This window comes from Castor canadensis, chromosome 7 (assembly GCF_047511655.1).
Source record: "Castor canadensis chromosome 7, mCasCan1.hap1v2, whole genome shotgun sequence".
NCBI classification, from domain to species: domain Eukaryota; kingdom Metazoa; phylum Chordata; class Mammalia; order Rodentia; family Castoridae; genus Castor; species Castor canadensis.
The window spans coordinates 157,537,972-157,556,024 of record NC_133392.1 but is presented as its reverse complement, the minus strand read 5'-3'; the positions used below and the strand labels follow the sequence as shown (position 1 = coordinate 157,556,024).

Below are 18,053 nucleotides of genomic sequence, written 5' to 3'. Positions count from 1 at the left end.
TGTAAGATGCTATCGTTGGTGAAATATGAGTAATGGGTACAGGGGAACCACTCTTGTTTTTGAAACCTCTTTTGAGTGTATAATTATTTCAAGATAGAAAACTATGTATGAAATAACTAAGATCTTTATTTTTTTTTAAAGTTCCAATATACTCTAAGACTGTTAATTATGTGATAAAATTAAGAACCAAAATAGAAGATAGTTTAATATTTTGATTCTTGGGCTGGAGGTGTTGCTCAGTGGTAGAACAAGTGCTTAGCACACAGGAAGTCTTGGGTTCAATTCGCAGCAAAACACACTAAAATATACATATGAGTTTTGATTCTTGAACTAGTAAACATTGTTCTCTTTTTTTCTAGTCAACTATGAATTGATCTAAAAGACTCTATGGGCCTTTTTTTTTCTTTTGTGGTGCTAGGAAAAGACAGATCCTTTTAAAGATAGTTCTTCTTTCTTTTAACATAGTCAAGACATCCCTTGAAGGTGGGTATGGTGATCATGCCTGTAATCCCAGCTCTGAGGAGGCAGAGGCGGGAGGATCATGAGTTCAGTGCCAGCGTGGGCTACATAGTAAGACCCTGTCTCAAAAAAATAAAAAAAATGACATCCCTTGACACAATCAACATTAGCTTCTAGTAGCATGTTTTGGGAATTAAGTAAGAGCACAAGGAACATGTTTACTGTGATTCAGGAACTGACAGACTATTCAGCCCTGTTTTGAGCTGGCTTACAGAAGTGCCTCTTGACTTGAGCTTCTGCGTCCTGCTGGGAAAGGACCTCCCAGCCCCTTAGGTCTGCAGTATGGTGAAACGGTCTCACAGTCTCACATACACGGGAGAGGAAGGCGAGGCTCAGAGAGGCTCCATGATTTCTTCACAGAGGGTGAGAGGGTCAGACTGAAGTTTGGTTTGCCTAACTACGTCAGGCCAGTAGTTTGCTACCACCTAACATCAGTCTTTGAGAGAGAAACCAAGGATATAGAAGCAGTAGTGTGTTGACACAATTTTCCCATGGGTACCTGTCTTAGCAACCACCAAGGTCTGAAGGGCTCAGTGTGCAAGCTAGAGAGTAAGTGTGCACGTGGGGCTCTGGACTGCTCTAGCAGTGTGCCACCAGCTAGGAACATTTGTTTGGCCAGGACAAGTAATTTTAAAAAGTACATTGTACAATCAAGGAAAACACAACGAGGGAAGCAAAGATGGAACTAATGGAAAGACAGTGTGGTTGGTGGCGGGGTGGGGGGTGGGGGAAGAGGCAAAAGTGATGAGGGTGATGAAGTCAGAGTAGCAGCCATGCTGACATGCAGATGATCAAGCCACAAGTACCGCACCTGTGCCAAGCAGTGCTGGGGCTAGAACAGGGCAGGGGCTCTCAGCGTCCCCGTCCCCGTTTCCCAGAGCTCCAGCCTCTTTCAGAAGGGCCATGCAGCCTACATCTGCCATGTGGAGTCTGCAGTTCTGCTTCACTGTTATCTTTCAAAGCCACGCTTCTCTGTCCCTGCTGCTGACATCCGGCCTGTGTCCTTCAGTGTCCCCACTACACTTCACTTCTCTGCAGTGTTCCCAACACAACAGCTGCTGTCATCATTTCTAAAACAATCACATTGCGTTCCTCTCCCACTGGGGATCTTTAGAGTGACACCCACGACCCTTTTCCATCGCCCAGCCTACTCCTGCAGTGGCTTTCAGCTTCTGGAACATGCCCAGCGTTTTCCTGCCTCTGGGTCTCACATAGGCTTGCTTCCTTTGCTACACACCTCTCAATTCATTTCCCACCTCCTTCAGCATCCACTCCAGCCCTTTAGATCCAGTCTCCCAGAGGTAGGATGTCCTGCGTCACCTGACACCCCCATCGCTCATTACTTCTTTAGCACTGACCCGAAACTGTACTGTTAAATTCCATAAGGGCAGGGGAAAAGTCTCTTCCCAGGATCTAGCATGTGGCCGGTCCTCAATAAACATGTTGCAAGAAGTCCATAAACCTGTCTTCATCTGAGACGCCAGGAACGACCGCAGACTTTTGATGTGCACAGACAGTGCTTGTGCACCGTGCCCTCACTACACACCAGTCACTATGGTTTAAAACCAGATGGCACAGAACGGTTCCCACTCACCCCATTTTGCCAAAGAGAAAACGGGCACAGAGGTTTTATAATCGTCCGTCCAACACAGACCCGGAAACGTAGAGTTCAACTCCTACCCGGGTCATCCGACTTGAGTCCTCACTTTCAACTGAGGTGAGTGTCCTGCACAGTGTAAGCACTCAAGCAAGGTCACGGGGGGCTGCCCCCTTCACCCAGTAACAAAGGAACCTGGGAGTGTCATGCCACAAAGGGTGGCAGCAGGACTGTACCGACGAGGCAAGGGAAGCTGAGCCCCGAGGCAAAGAGCTGCGTGGCTCTGAGGAAGGGTCCTCAGATGGCAAACAGGTCTCCATGAAGCCAGGGCATCAGGGATTCCTTGGATGGCCTCAAGCAAGCAAGAAGCAATGCCTCCCAGAGGCTCAGGGCACTCCAGACTCCATCCTCAAACTTTCTTGATGGGGACCCTACTCCCCCCACTAGTATAGTTGTTTTGACAGTAATACCAGAATCAATAAAGTCCACTAATTAACTGTTACAGGTAAAAACAAATGGCTCACTCCTTTTATAGTATTCAAATAAAGTTATTCAAACTGTCATTTAGATGATGAAAGTTTCAATGTGTATTAAACTTCAATCTTCCATTGTCCTTAAAAATGGTAAGGCTGTCAAACTGCTTGAGACATTTACAAGAGTTTAGACAAGAAGCATTATTAATGGTATCATAAATAAGTATTATAACTTTATTAAAATGAAAAGACAACATTCAAAATAATGCAACAAAATGAATAAAATCCTTTGTCCAATACTGTACACATAATGCAGAAATCAGTGCATTTTTCTAAAGCATGTTTTAACCTTCATTTAGTTCATACTAAAATATAATAAGCTTTAAATAGCTCAAATAATATCATTCAGCAGTTTAAACTGTAAACAGCTTGTTTAACTGTTAAGAGAACATTGCAGTCCTGTCCCTCTGTTAGCGAGCACCTTGTCTTTTGTGCTGTCTATACCAGATAAACGCGGCAGAGGGTGAAAGTGAACACAAGCTATGTGTCTCACGGAATCTAGAGGTTGAAGCAGCAGCTGTGAGAGTTTTCAAAGCAGGAAGATGCTGAAGTGACCTCTGGCATTAAGACGTACTGTGCTATTGGTCAGATGTGTTTTACTTAAAAAGCAAACAATCCCCAGAAAATACTGAATAGGAACCAGCAACACAAGGCCAGCTTGTGTTGTATGTTTATTAATATAGTCTAAAAAAACAAAAAACACACCACACATCCCCACGCAGTAACTCTCAATCTCATGGCTATTGCTTCATTATTCTGTAAAAGTGACATCCTAGCCCTGGTGGCTAGCACCTTTCCATCTGACTCCATTGCCTCCTACTGTCTCTGTGACCCATGCTACCATGGGCCATTTTAGTGGGTGGAAGAAAGCAGGAATTATGAGGAGAAATTATCCACTAATTCTTTTATCTTTTCATTTTCTAAGATGTGAGACGTATATAGGTGACAACACAGTTGTCCAATAAACTGCTATCCTTCCCCTCAATGGGCTAAAAACTGAAAACTCAAGTATTAGGCTTTGAGATGCCTTTGAAAAAGGAGGCACAGACCCGGGAAAGAGTGAGTGCCCTGCCCTTGATGGAGAAGACTGCTTGTAAAAATAAATGAAGCAAACCATAGTAGGCCCCAAAGCCAAAAATCTTCAACTTACTAACAAAAATAATTTTGTAGGATTCCAATCTAAACAATATGGGGTTCTCTTCTTCCATTTGCTCAGTTTTCAGTCTACTGGAAGCTACTCCTCCAGCTTGGGTTTCCAAGATTCTGAATATATATTACTCTAAGATAGTAACTAAGCGGTTACCCTGCAGCTATGGTCTACGGTTATACCACGAGTTTGTACATAGGTGTGTACTATAGGCACATATAAAAGTCTCCCCGCCCATCCCTCCCCACCGTCACGTCTTTCAATTACGGGCTTGGACAGACTTTCTCCAATGCTAGCAGAGCCAAGGGAGATCGGGGTTCTCAGCACAAGGACGCCTTCCCCACTGCTCCAACCCTTCCTAAGACAAAGCTCCACTGCTTCATTTGCAAGCCAACGGAGTGCTCTGCCACCTTCAGCCAAGCTGGCACAGAGAACCACCCGCTCCACGTAACTCCTGCTGAGCCCCGACCCCCAGGTCTAGGGAGAGACCACGTAGGACAGGTGCTTACGCTTCACGTGCCCACCCAGGTCCACTTTTGTCTTGGAGTCCAGCTTTTCTGTGGCAGAAACCATGCCGCAGGCAGCAGGTAATGACTGGATTTGAGTGCTTGGGTTTGCTTCTTCTGCTTCCCTAAAGAACTTTTCATATTTATCTAGGTATGGTGGTCTCTCAGGTAGTAGGTAATAATGCGTTGAACTGACCTTCTTCCCATTTTCAATAATGGGCAGAATGCAAGGAACCTTATTGGCAGACCCCTCACTGTTCTGTCTGTGCAGGGCTTTGCTGCTGACGTATTTGGGGTCAGGAGCAAAGCTCTGTGTTGGGGGCATGACCCCATTGAGGTAAGATGGAAGGCTTTTAGGACTTGGGGTGCGGGAGTTACTCTGGGACAAAGGTTCTCTAGGCGGGACTTTGGGAGGCCTGTCTTCATCGCTGTAGGTGCTGGAAGTAACTTCTGCTGACCACCTTCTGTAGTCTGGCTTCACTGGCCGGGGAGGTATGGGAATCCTGGGGGGGACCTCAGGTTTGTCTTCATCGGAGTTGGGAGAAGCTCTGTGTGTGTAGCTGGAGATGCGTATGGCTGGCTTGTTAAAGGATCCAGCTGGACCTGAATGAGACCTCCTTAATCTGCGGTGGGTTTGAGGTGGAGGAGGATTTACACTCGGGACACCTCCGTTTTGGTCAGATATGTAGCTGAGATCTGCTGCAGACACAGTGGGGGTGTCAAAGTAAGCATAGTTGATCTGTCCACACCCACGGAAGCTTCGCCGGCCAGGAACATCATATTTGAAATCAGAAAGTGCACAGTCTTCTAAAAGGAGGTCTGTATCTGAGCTGGTAAGGAATTCTACCTCACAGTCAGTCTCATCCAGAGAGAGGTCTTCAGAGATGGGCAGTGGTGGGAGGGGCCGAGAGCCCCGTTCACAGAGGGCTGCGCAGGGGAAAAAGGAAGGGCAGTTTTTTATGGGTGTAAGCGGAGGTGTGGATGTGCAGATTCCATTCATTGAGAGCTTCTTAAAGCCACACGTAACTTGATCCTCTTCACGCTGTCCCAAGCTTTCACTCGGGGGAATGATAAGAGGGGGCAAGCTGGATTTTTGAGGTGGACCATTTTCTGCAAAGAAATGGCCATTCACTGGAGCAGATTGTGACATGTGCCCTAGAACGAACAAGGGACATTCACAAAGAGAACAATCCTCTCCCCTCTGCAACAGACACCCAGCTACCTGAGCTCCTCTAGCTCTCTGCCCAAGTTTGGGAACTAGCTGATTGCTGGAACCCTGAGAACACCCAGGCAATCACCACAGATGTAATTAGAGCCAGAAGATGGTGAACACACGTGATCTTGTTCAAAGAACAAATTATCTCTTCCATCTCCCTTGGACATGTGCATGGTACACACCCACACATCTCAGGCAAGTTTTGAGATGTGTGCAGAATGTGCAGAAGATGAACAGCATGTAATTTACATGAGTACTGTGTTACACCAGCCTTGCCATTTAACACACGTGATGATGCAAGGCACGCAGGGCACGCGTGAGATTAAGACAAGGCTCTGACTGCCAGCACATCACAACACTGAGTGTTATGGACTAACTTGCATATGTCCATCTGATAAAAAGTCCTCGAAAAAAATCTAAGGAACATAATGTTGACATTAAAAGAACTATGCACACAGAACTGTCTAGTTCTAGTATGATTCACACTCATACCGCTTTCAAACATGCATCTGATACCGTAACATAGGTGGGAGATCTTGTCCAAGTTTTCTAAAAGCTAAGTAGGCACTATCCCTGAGATGCATACAAAATCAAATTCTTAATTTTAAAAGGACGTATTTCCACAAATAGTTCTCTTCAGGATACAGGGAGTAGAGTTCAATAGTGTGAGGAAAAACACAGTTATCTTGAAAATCTGCTGCCACTAGGGGTCAGACTATTGTTGGAAACAGCTGTGTTTCCTCATTTAGAAAATAATGCTGGCGGACACGGCAAAGGATCGGGCTTGTCCACTTTCTCCTCGTGCTCACTTCAGCCGCTCTGAATACATACCAATAGTTGTTAGGTGCTCCTGAGCAGGGGAGTTCAGACTGTAGGCCATGCTTATCGGATCAATATTTAAAAAGTTACTGAAATGAAAGCAAAGAAAAACTTGTCGGTCATCAGCCAGTAGCTAACACCACATTCTCACACAGGCCAGCGCGCTGTGGTCCCCACTTACCTCTCAAACTCACTGCGGCCGGCCCAGCAGCTCTTCATCTTTCCCATGACCTGGCCATTGTGCAGAAATCCAGTTTTTAAGGGAACTCTAATTTCCTGAGCAGCAACTCCTGCTGTTGACATGGTGCCTTATTCTGGGATGTCTCCAAATTTGTGAAGCCCAAGGATCTTAAGTCAGCCAGTAGCTTTCATTCCCTGGAGGGATCAAGAAAAGATGCAATTCAGAAATGTCTGTTAGGACAGAGTACATCACAGCATCAATAGGTTAACATTAGGGAAAGAGGGGGACACATGTGACAGGACATTTAGTAGTAAACTTTTGCTTCATTCTTACTTCTCATGAGGATACTTAAATGTAGACATTAAAACATTGTTTAAAATGAATACCAATCCAAGACTTGAAACATTTTCACAGAATGAGAAAAGCAAACCTTTTACTTCAGAACTTAACAGTTGCTCAAGTCAGGTTCACCTTCCAAAGTACACAGAACTCCTCTAACCCCTAACAGAGACCTTCCGAGATATGGTTGTAAAAACAAATCTTGCTTATTTTTCCCCCAAGCTAAAAAATTTCAAGCCAAGCCAGAGGTGGTAGTACACACCTGCAATCCCTGCACTCAGGAGGCAGGAGAATGGTAAGGCCAGCCTAGGCTATCCATCAAGATCCTCACTCTCTCTCTCAAAAAAAAAAGTATTTCCACAAAGTATAGTACTTCATACTGCAGAGACAGTACTCACTAGAGCCCAACAATTAAAAGCAGAGCTTCTACGGCATCACCCCTGACTCCTACAGCCTCACCTTTATGCTGACTCAATTTCAGGGTTGGCCTCAGAAGACATATTCTCTAGTCATTACTTACTCGAGAAAGAAATGGTTATAATTGAAGATACTAATTTCCTCTCTTATCCTGTAAAATCAAGTTCTGCAAGATTACTGGCTTTAGTGGTGGCCTGGGACAGCTTCCTCCCTCCCCTTCAAAGACAAACTGAAAGGTACATTCCTGACATTCTTCTCTGTGAAATGCCCAGTAAGTCATGTCTTGCTTCCCTGTAAGGCATGGATTACAAAGACTAAGTACATTTTTTTCTTAAACTAGTAGTTCCTCAACTTTAGGAGCGCCCTCCCTTACCAGATGTTACAGGTCTGGAGTCCCCATAGTTTTTAAGAAGCTACTTTTTTTATTATTTGTGCTCTTAGTGAAGAGTATGCGTCTCTGCTGCCTTCAGATTTTCTTGCATACTTACAGTAGGTTTAGGCCTCTTTTCCTTAGACATTAGGACTTGACTTGTCAACTACCTGTATAACACTGATCCCGCCCCCTTTGGGATACACATGGCAATACTTTCTCACTCTCTCACTAAATATCTGCACACCTACCAAGTGCTGGAGCTATGCTCAAGACTGAAGATGCCATGAGGTGACTATGACACGCGGGGGGAGGGGGAGAGGGATAGTGGTACATTGGGTCTTTAAAAATTATTTATTACAAACTAAAATCTACTACTTATAGCTCATCACCTCCTATGTGGGCCAGAAACAAGAGGCTGTCCTCCAATCACCTTTCAATCATGTAGGTACTTGGAACACGGGTGCTGGAGAAGTGTACGTTGTAAAGGCCTGACTATACAACAGAGTCCAATTGTCATGATCTCAGCACCAACTGAATGCATGCACTGTGTAAGGCATCATTTTGAAAGCTTTGTTTGTTTCTTTGTTTTGGAAGTACTGGGGTTTGAACTCAGGACCTTGTGCTTGCTACGCGGTGATCCACCACTTGAACCATGCCCCCAGTCCATAGGTGTAATTTTTTTAAGCCAAAGATTAAAAAAATACTCTGTAAATGTTTATTATTTGTTCCCCCTCACACGCACACTGAAAAGGGATGTAGAGATAGTACATTCTACCGGTTAAAGATTCCAGTGACAAAGCCAGCCCCAATTGCAGAATCTCTGCATTTAACTCTCCTAAAGCCAGCGGTTTTGATACATAAGTCAGACATTTTGTCATAGTTTTAAAATACTATTGCAAATAGTTGACCATTATTGTTCTTTAAATCAGTCTCTCAAAGATAGCTGTTACAGAAAATGATCAGTCACTTAAGAAATCGCAATTATTGGGAGGTCTTTAGAGGGTTGTTTTTAAAGACTACTGAGATGAAGCAAGTATGTTATTTACTATCAAGTAAAGCTATAAAAAAAATTTAAAAACCAATTAAAAAACTGGCCAGCCTCTGCTCTGTGTACTTAGCCCAGTGGTTTATCATGCCTTTTCTAAGCAGTATACAAGCACTGGCAAGACCATAGGGAAAGTTCTGTGGTAATATAAAAATGAAAGGCAAGATAGGAGAAGAATATGGCATTTCAGCAGTCTGAAAGCGCACGTTTGAAGATTGTTCATCCAGATTACAGGAAAATGCTGCGGGGGATTGTGGAGGCCCAACCCCCACCTGTGGGCAAGCCACCAAGTACTACCAGTGATTACTGTGTCAGCCTCCTAATGCCATCCACAGCCTAGCTTTCAACAGGATGATTGTGCAACCATCGCCTCTGCTGAGGTGGCCTTGGAATTCGAAACTCACATTTCAATGCTCACTTAAAATTATTTATACGCACTAGAAAAAGTTATTTCTTATTCATTGTTCCCATCACCTACTTGTTAGCTTTCTTAAGAAAAAAAATTTTTTTAGTATAAAAAGAATTGTGTTCACTAAGCCAGCTCACTTCTGGCCACAATAGTGTCTTTGTGTATTCATAGAAGGTGACCTGCCTCTCAATTTCAATGGGGAATTGTGAATGGGCTGTCTTATGAAACTGTCCGAACTTCCTACTTGCTTGCATGGGGGAAGAGAGGACGATATAATTGCCATGTTCTCTTCTCTTGGAAAATAACTTCAAACTGTAGAGCAAAAAGAGCCATGTACCATAGGCTTGGAAGAAAATGCTTTAAAAAATGTTCTTCAGATTTTAAACTGAGGTTATGAAACCACCTGAAGTGCTTCCCACCTCTCTAAGAACCTAGGATTCAGCCTATCTTTTCTCTCTCTCCCTGTCTCACTCCTTCCGTGTGTGTGTGTGTGTGTGTGTGTGTGTGTGTGTGTGTGTGTGTGTGTGTGTCAGGGTGGGGGGGGTCAGTCAATTGGCCAACCTCAAGCGAAAAAGCAACACATTCTGCTCAAGTGAAATTTGACTAATGCTGAAGTGGCTCCTTGTAACTGCAGAACCAGTTCTATTTTGCAATTCACTAGAAAACAATTGCAGAAATAAACCTAGGTGGGAAAATCAGCATCTAAAAGTATCAGATGGCATTCTGTTATGACATGGGAAAACACGACTACATGTCCACGCAGCATGACTTTGACCAGGACATAATGGGCACACCAACTTCTCTTACATTCATCAGCTCATCTTTAGCCTTTTTAGTGGGTCAAAATGCAGTTAAATACCAAACCTGTAAAACTACCTTTTTCTGTTAGCATCCTTTGTTTTGTTTTTAATTCAAGGGAATAAAACCTTAAAATCATTTGTTTCTGAGGCTTTCCTTTTATACTCTCTCCTGCTCCTCCATCCCAAGTTTCACCTCACTTGTGTGGCTTCAGCTCCACCAGACAGTTCCTGCACAGCCAACTGCAGGCTGGCTCAAGCTTCAACTCTGCATATCCTACTGTCTGCTGCTCATCTCTCCACTCGGCTGGTCCTCTGGCATCTCGCACTCTACAAACCAAACAACTCCTTTCACTTACTCACCACGCACCCCCCACCAGTTCCTGGGCCAAGAGGATCAGACTTTTAGAGGCTCCTTTTTCAGCCTGAGTTCAGGCATGCACTCAGTTGCCAAGCACCATGGACTATTTCTACATTCTGTCTCAAATCTAGCCTCCTTCCCTCACTGGAAATACCCAACCCACACTGCAAGCCAGTGCCACTCACACCTTCAAGGCTGCTAAGTAAGTCCTCCTTGCCTGGCATACAGGGTCTCCACAACACAGCCTTCACTTGCCCTTTTCTGCTCCAGCTTTCTCTTTTCTCCTAATCTGTTAGAACCCAATTTATACGTTAGGGCCAACTCTTCTTATGTTATGTTCCTCCACAAACCCTCCTTTTATGAAAAGCCAGATCAGTGTCTCCCTATTCCTGGGTTATTCTGGGCTGTACCCAGTTTCCTCTTCCACCTTCAAATTTTCTAGACCCAGACTGACATCTGCCTTATATTTTCTCTCTCTCGATACTGGCATCATTTACTTCTAGTAAATATTTATTAAATGGATACTGAGTTTAAACTCAGGGCCTTGTGCTTGCTAGGCAGGTGCTGGGAGTACTTTATGAAAACAATGAACTTTATCTTTTTTTCACACACTATTCCTCCTGGATTACAATGCACCTAGTGTGATTTTGCTAAATTTAAGGTCATTTTCCTTAAAAAAAAAAATTATTCCAAAAGCATACTGCATACCTGCTTTATTAAGGTGAAATTGCATGCCTTTAGCTTCAGGATAGTCTATTTGAAACTGCTTACACACACACACACACCATCCCCCCCCCCCCCCCCCCCACACACACGGAGAAGGAGGGGGAGGGGGAGGAGGAGGAGAGGGAGGGACAGAGAGAGAGAGAGAGGGAGAGAGGGAGAGAGGGAGAGAGGGAGAGAGAGAGGGGGGAGAGAGAGAGAGAGAGAGAGAGAGAGAGAGAGAGAGAGAGAGAGAGAGAGAGAGAGAGAGAGACCCAGGCTACCTTAAGGCAGTAACCTAGATATGCTTACCTGGCTACCAGATCTCATTAATAAATCTCAGGAGCAATCCACAAGAGGGGGAGGGGCACATTTTTGTCATACAACTCATCCAGCTCTGCCCAGTGCTTCCTTATTTAAGAGTGTGATGTAATTTCCTTCTTTCAGTCTGGTTCTAGAACCTGATTTCTGTTTATTCAGGGTGATAAATGGTCTTTTCAGCTGCATTTAACAATTACTTACCTAACTACTTCCACGACCAGGGACTTACGGTAAGTCCATTTATAGGCGATACTTATAAAAAGAAACTGACCAGAAACATGGCACATTCCATGAGTCTAGATCCTTCTCAAACAAATCAATGTCTAGATCCAGACTGACATCTGCCTTATTTTCTCTCTCTAGATCCTGGCATCATTTACTTCTAGTAAATATTTATTAAATGGATACTGAGTTTAAACTCAGGGCCTGGTTTTGAGGAACCAGGTCACTTGCCACATTAAGCGTTCAGCTTTGCTGTTTCATGGAGTTTTATTAATAATCTGAGAAGGCGTGCTAACTTGACATTCACCTGCATTTTGAGTATTTATGACAGTTACAAGGGAGGATCTAAACTCATGGAATGTGCCATGTTTCTAGTCAGTTTCTTTTTTAGGTTTGGGCATAAAGAGTTACCTTGTAGAAGTAGTTAGGTAAGTTACTATTAAAAGCAACTAAAAAGACAATTTACCATCCTAAACAATAAATAAAATGCAGGTTGTATAACCTGCATTTATTTACTGAAAGCAAAAGGACAACTTGCAGAGTTTTTAAAAAAAAAAGGCCCCAATTCTGAGTTTTTCAAATTTCATTTTAAAGGGCTATCACTTAGGAGTGGGAAAAGAAAGGGGGCAAATTGAGAAAATGTCCTTCTATGGACTGTACTGTTACCATGGAAAAGCAGAAATAACTTTAAACTTAAATGCAATTAAAATACTCATCCATGAATTCAAGCAAAGCTTGAGAAGCTTAGTAAACATTAAACTGCAGTTCACTTTGGTGAAAATGAATGTCTGTGCCTGTCACTTCGTTCCTTAGAGGCCCTTAAACATGCCTGGCACATAATGGCCCATTTGTCGGTGGTGAAAAATGGAGGCGACAAGGAAAATAATTTATCTCCAGACTGTCAAAATCAAAATTAAATGAAATAATTTCTTCGATAATTCAGAAACTTTCCAGCTAAGTATTTTAAGAAACAACAAGTTAACAAAAACCTGATTTGTTCAACTAGCTAATCAACAGCCTTTTCATTCACTTAGTGGCATATGATTTTAGTGACACAGAAAAGTATGGTAGCAGGAATCTCTCTTTCTTATTAGAGCACAACAATCAGGAGCTAAGTGTCGACGTGTGTGTGTGTGTGTGTGTGTGTGTGTGTGTGTGTGTGTGTGTGTATGTATATCTATCTATCAATCTATCTGGACACATACATACAGGTACATAGAGCAGAGCCTGGCTATAATGCAATCATTGGGATCCATGCTGAGTTTATGTGTATTATACGTACAGGTATCTATACCTGCTCCTTTCTGACATACACAGTGAACTCTGTTGCAGTCTTAATGGAAGTGACTCCAATGGTGTAGTGATGGGAAGTGAACAGAGACCAAAGTCACCCAATGGGCGCTCTAGATTGCTACAACTAACATACAAGCAATGACTCTGGCGAACATTCGCAGAACCTGTCTCCGGCAGGCACTGTGTTCAGTGCTTCCTGTGATTGCAGCCTTGTGAGGTAGGAGACCGCTCCTCCTCTCATTCCCAGATGAGAAATGTGAGGCACAGAGTTAAGGAACTTGCTTCAGAGCAAACCTGGGAACATGGTGAGGCAACGACTTCCACTAGGGAGCCTGGCTTCAAGATCCAGGCCCTTGACCACCACACTACTGTCTTTCTTCTGTCTCCTCAGACTCTTCAAACTGGTGGGTAAGACTGGCCTAGCATAACACTCTCATGATACTTTTTTTTTGGTGGGGAGGAGGGGTGCTTAGTAATAGCTTTTCTTGGGTAACCCACAGCCTCAAATTTCAGCTCCCTCAAATTTCCCTATTTAAATAACTAATGGTACATCTGGCCTATGTATCTAAAATGGGTGAGTTAAGGTGTGTATGTGACTATCTGTGACCACCTGCACAATTCTTTTGAAGCTCTCCATCTTTAATGATGCACCAATACCCTACCACAGTGTAATCTGTTACAATGGAGGATTTTACACAGTACAGGTCTGTCTTTCCTACATACACCCAATAGGTCGTCATTAAATACAATCTCACAGAATGGATCCCGGTGATGGCATCACAACCAGGCTCTATTATAAAACCTGGAATTTAACAGTAGATTACCTGGTATCTGTACAGCACTCTACAAATTACAAAGCACTTTCTCATACATTATCTCACTTGATCCCCACAACATCCCTCTAAGAAGAGGCAGGGATTATAATTTCCATTTTGCAAATGAGGAAATGAAGTGAGGTGAAACATCCACTGCCAGCAAAAAGGCTCTCAGGCTCTTGGGCCCATGAGCCAGCACTTTCACTACTTCTTTCTACAATATCTTCATTTTAGGCAACAACAAACCTCACTTCTCCTAATGTCCTGCTTCCATCAAGGGAAAGTGAAGCAAAGGAGGGCTGAGAGAGATGCTCAAGACCTAAGTGCTAGCCAACTGCAGAGACAGGAACTGGAACTCAACTCAAGTGTACAGCTCCAATTCTTAGAGGGCAAGGAGTCATTCTTTTCATAAATACTTGTCAATTGCTCATTCTGGACTAGATACTATGTATACTAGGTGAAAAAGAGACATGGTTGCTGCCTGAAGAAGTATTCCATTTAATGAGGGAGGGAGATGATAAAAAAGCAAGCAAACAATTTTAGCAAATTCACATTGTGATAACTTTCAAGGAAACAAGAAGAATACAGGGAAGGGATAAGGAGGTGGAGAACGTATTTACACAGGTGGTTAGGGAAGGCCCTGCTGCAGGGCAGGTGACTTTTTAAATTGAATGCTAAAGGATAAAAAAGGGCCATGAGATGAGTATAGAGAACTTTCCACATGGACTGAATAGTATTTCTATAAAACAACTGTACTAGGTAAGTTTCTTGTCAGTGGGTCATTAATGAGAGTTTTTGAACAATGCCTTCTAATCCTTACCATCTTACTATTTCCGAGTTAAACAGGACTCATTTCACACGCCTAAGTCCCACATTTTAAAGATATGTTCATTGAGGTCTGGAACACTGGTCTTTTTGTTATCCTGTCTAATTATGGTATAAAGAATTGGACAAAATTATCAATAAAGACTCCAAATTTCATAATCTTTTCTCAAATCACCTTTTGAAGTCTGAATCTCACACTAACTTTCCTCTACCTTAATACTAATTCTATGTTAAGCTAGTAAGTTAAATTTAGGGCTCTAAAACTCATCAGTTTTACACAGCATGTGTTTATCCTGTGCAAATAATGCCAGAATACCACAACTGGATTGTGTTTATCTAGTGAGTTGGCTATTCATTAGCTTTTATAAAGCATGACCAAACACCTGCAAAGGGTGCTAAGTGTACCCTGGTGAGGAGGTATCCATTCATATTTATTTAGGTTAAGAGCAGAGTTGCTTCTCTGGTAGAAGGAGCCAATGACATTCAAATTCCTGGAATTACCGTGGGCACCACCTTTCCCCTCCTCTGCTCACCTTTCTAAAGCAACTTGATGGTATGTTGACAATCAGGTCAGTTTCAAGCATGTTAGATTGTACCTGTAATTTAGGCAACTTGCTTTTAAAAGCTACCATTAGTATGAGCAGAAAGGAAGTATTATCTAGTTCAACTTCTGAGAAGCAGTAATGAAGAGTTATTTTCATACAAAACTCAAGACTGGAACATAATTAAATCTCACAGAAGGGTGGCCAGTATCTATTGTGAATGGAAGTAGGAAAAACAACTTGAGAAACAGTAATTTTACCAGTCAAAAATATGAATAATTTAGACATTTCATAACAGCCATTTAAAAAAAACCAACAGATTTGCTTTCCAACCCTTATCAGTGACTGGTGCAATCCTGCTGAGCCCTGAAATGTAAAATATGCTTCCACACAAGTGGAACATCAACTCCCTGCAAGGCTGTGTAAGATAAAAGCTGTAGGAGGCTGAGTTCCTGCCCTTAAGGAGTTTACCCTCTAATTTATCTGCCAGGTTAGAAATTGGTGGTTCAAGACTTCTCTCACCTATTAACAAGTGTCCATGAGAACACAAAGGTGAAAATAAACCTCTGGCAGAGGTGAGGGGAAGGACAAACTGCCTGGAGTCCATGCTAAAACCTCTACGTATTTCTCTTCAAACCTGCTAATATCCAGAAAAGGATGGGTTATAACATAATTAATCACAGACATCAGGTTAAACAAGATACCATCTTATTTTAGTCTTTGCAAAATTTGGACTTTTGCTAATATAAGTATCTAGACTATCTTTGGTCTCTGTTTAAGTAAAATGCCTCTTAAAACTGTATAATTGCATAGCGTTTAAAAAAAGTTAAAAAAAGCAGGACTATGTACAGTGAACTTGGATGTTTCAGTCTCAACAAATGTATTACAGATTTACAACAGCTTAAAACTTTGCAGAACACTTGTTCTTCAGGAGAAAAAAAAAAAGGGCAATTTATACCTCACCTTTCTTCACCCCTGACAGTTGCCTAGAAACCAGTCCTGCCCTACCTGTGTTGCAGGTGTACCTCAAGTCACCAACACATCTCTTTTAAAGCTACAGTCTCTATTCTGACTGCATTTAAGTTTATGACTAACAATCTATTCACATTTTTATCAGGTAAGAGACTGGTTTCTTTCAAGCAATGATGAAATCCTAATAAAGACCTAGCAAGCACCAAAACAGCACCAATCAGGGTTAAGGAGTCATCTAGTTTGTGCAAGGATGTGATATACATATATAAATACACGAAATTCCGAGGAAGCATTTACGTCTGAACACGTAATTCTGCATTTCCATTTCCTTTGAAGCAGTACTTAAGACACTTCGAGCAAAGCATCACGTTTCTAGAAGAGGAGGAAAAGGACACGGAGCAACTTGGATGAATCAAGAAACACAGACTTAGGAAGTGACCACCGTCGCTGAGACATCAGGCAGAGGGACAGAGGCTGAATGAGAACTGGTACCAATCCCGGAGAGGCAATTAGCGAGCCCGGGCAGCTTCCCACCAACGCTTTTAGGGCAGGATTCTCCGCGGCACTCGGTGTGTCATGGGATCACACAGCCCTGACTGAGACCACGGAGATGGGGGACCCCGCGAGCCTCTCCGCCCCCCAAATCCCCGAGCTGCCAGTCACTGCGCGCGCAGCCCCGCGCTCGCCGCTCGGAGCCGCGGCCCCTCTCGGCAGACGTGTCCCGGGCGCCCCGGCGCATGGCCCCGACCCGCAGCGACCACGGCCGGTCACAGGGGCGCCCCCAGGCCCAGTCGTCCGCACCTCGGAGAGGAGAAGCGCCGCCGGCGCGAGACCGGCCCCTCCCTCCCGCCGTCCGCCTGTCCCCGAGACCCTCGCCCGCGCTCTCCCACGTCCCCGCCTCCGCGTCGGGGAGTCGCCCGAAGCCGGGGGCCGCCAGCAAGCGGAGCGCAACGCCGCCCGCCCCACCCCCTCTCAGCGCGCCAGGCCCCTTACCCCAGGGGAGCGGCGGCAGCCCCACGGCGCCCTCCCGCGCATGTCCGTCCCGGCTGGCTCAGCGCCGCGGGCTCAGGGGCCCAGACATCGCGCAGGCGCCTCTCCGCTTGCTCGCTCGCTCGCTCGCTCGCTCAGCAACCTCGCTCGTCCTCCAACTCGCACTCGCCGCCCGCACTCGGCCGCCGTCGCCGAGGCCGCCGCCGCCTGTATATATAGTGTAAGCGGCAAAACGTGACGTCGACGTTCACTGCCCCGCCTCCCTCACGCAGCCAATGGGGGCGAGGAGTCGCTTAAAGGGGCGATGCCGCGACTGAAGCGTTCGCCTGGGGCCCACCGGGCGTCGCGCGGGCGTTGCGAGCAGGCCGGTTTTGGCTCCTGGAGGAGGTGTGTTTGCGGCCTTCTTCGTCACCTCTGCGGGGCCCCTGACACCAGGTTTTCCTCAGAAGTCTGCGGGCAGCCCAGCCTCGCGCGGAATTTCCCCTCCATCCCAGCCTCAGGGAGGATTTTGCACGTTTTTGTAAACGCTCCGCCGCCTGCCGCCGGGCAGACGGACCCAGGAAACCCGGCGGAGGGAGAGCGGCGCGCGCGACGGGGCCCGCGGGTCGCAGCGGGGGAGGGACAGCGGGGGACCCTGAGGGTCCGTGAGGGCCGGCCAGGGACAGGAGGGACGGCTGGGACAGCGAGGGACAGAGGGCCCAGAGGGGTGGAGAGATGGAGGGAGGAGGCCAGGTCCTGTCCCGCAGACCGGCAGGGCCGGGCCACCCGCGCCTGCGGAAGGAGCTGTCGCTCCAGGGCCGGTGATGCAAGCTGGGCTTACAGTTTAACCGTAAAATAAATAACTGGAATGATAACAAGGCCAGAGCAGCCGAAGTAAGAAAAAGCAAACACAGAAGCCTCCCCTCTGCATCACTGCAAGGACGTCCTGCAGGGGGACAGCTCGGACCCCTTTGTCCCCCAGCAAAGGGGCTGGGCTAGCCCGGCCTAATCGGGGTCGGTTAACATACGGAATGAGCTTCTGGCCTCATTATCAGGTTAACTGTTAACTCTGCGCCCTCGGGATGATTCGCCTCTCTCCCCTATGGCTGACTTACATTCTTTTAAATTTAATT

General features: G+C 45.0%; 1 protein-coding gene across 1 annotated transcript; it reads right to left on the bottom strand.

Moving 5' to 3' along the window:
- Positions 1 to 2,790: 2,790 nt before the first annotated feature.
- On the bottom strand, positions 2,791 to 17,120 carry Errfi1 (ERBB receptor feedback inhibitor 1). Its single transcript, XM_020186608.2, has 4 exons — positions 16,945 to 17,120; positions 6,519 to 6,712; positions 6,350 to 6,426; positions 2,791 to 5,457 (listed from the first exon to the last, which is right to left on the bottom strand). The coding sequence occupies exons 2-4, from the start codon at positions 6,638 to 6,640 to the stop codon at positions 4,274 to 4,276; spliced, it is 1,383 nt and encodes a 460-aa protein (XP_020042197.1). The 5' UTR covers positions 6,641 to 6,712; positions 16,945 to 17,120; the 3' UTR covers positions 2,791 to 4,273.
- Between the last annotated feature and the right edge of the window lie 933 nt (positions 17,121 to 18,053).

What these genes read in the sequence shown, in the direction of transcription:
- Errfi1 (XM_020186608.2), bottom strand. Translation starts at nt 6,640, where the DNA reads ATGTCAACAGCAGGAGTTGCTGCTCAGGAAATTAGAGTTCCCTTAAAA. An exon ending in GGCCGCAGTGAGTTTGAGAG is followed by an intron (nt 6,427 to 6,518) that starts GTAAGTGGGGAC and finishes CTTTCATTTCAG; the next exon opens with TAACTTTTTAAATATTGATC. An exon ending in GGAGCACCTAACAACTATTG is followed by an intron (nt 5,458 to 6,349) that starts GTATGTATTCAG and finishes TGTTCGTTCTAG; the next exon opens with GGCACATGTCACAATCTGCT.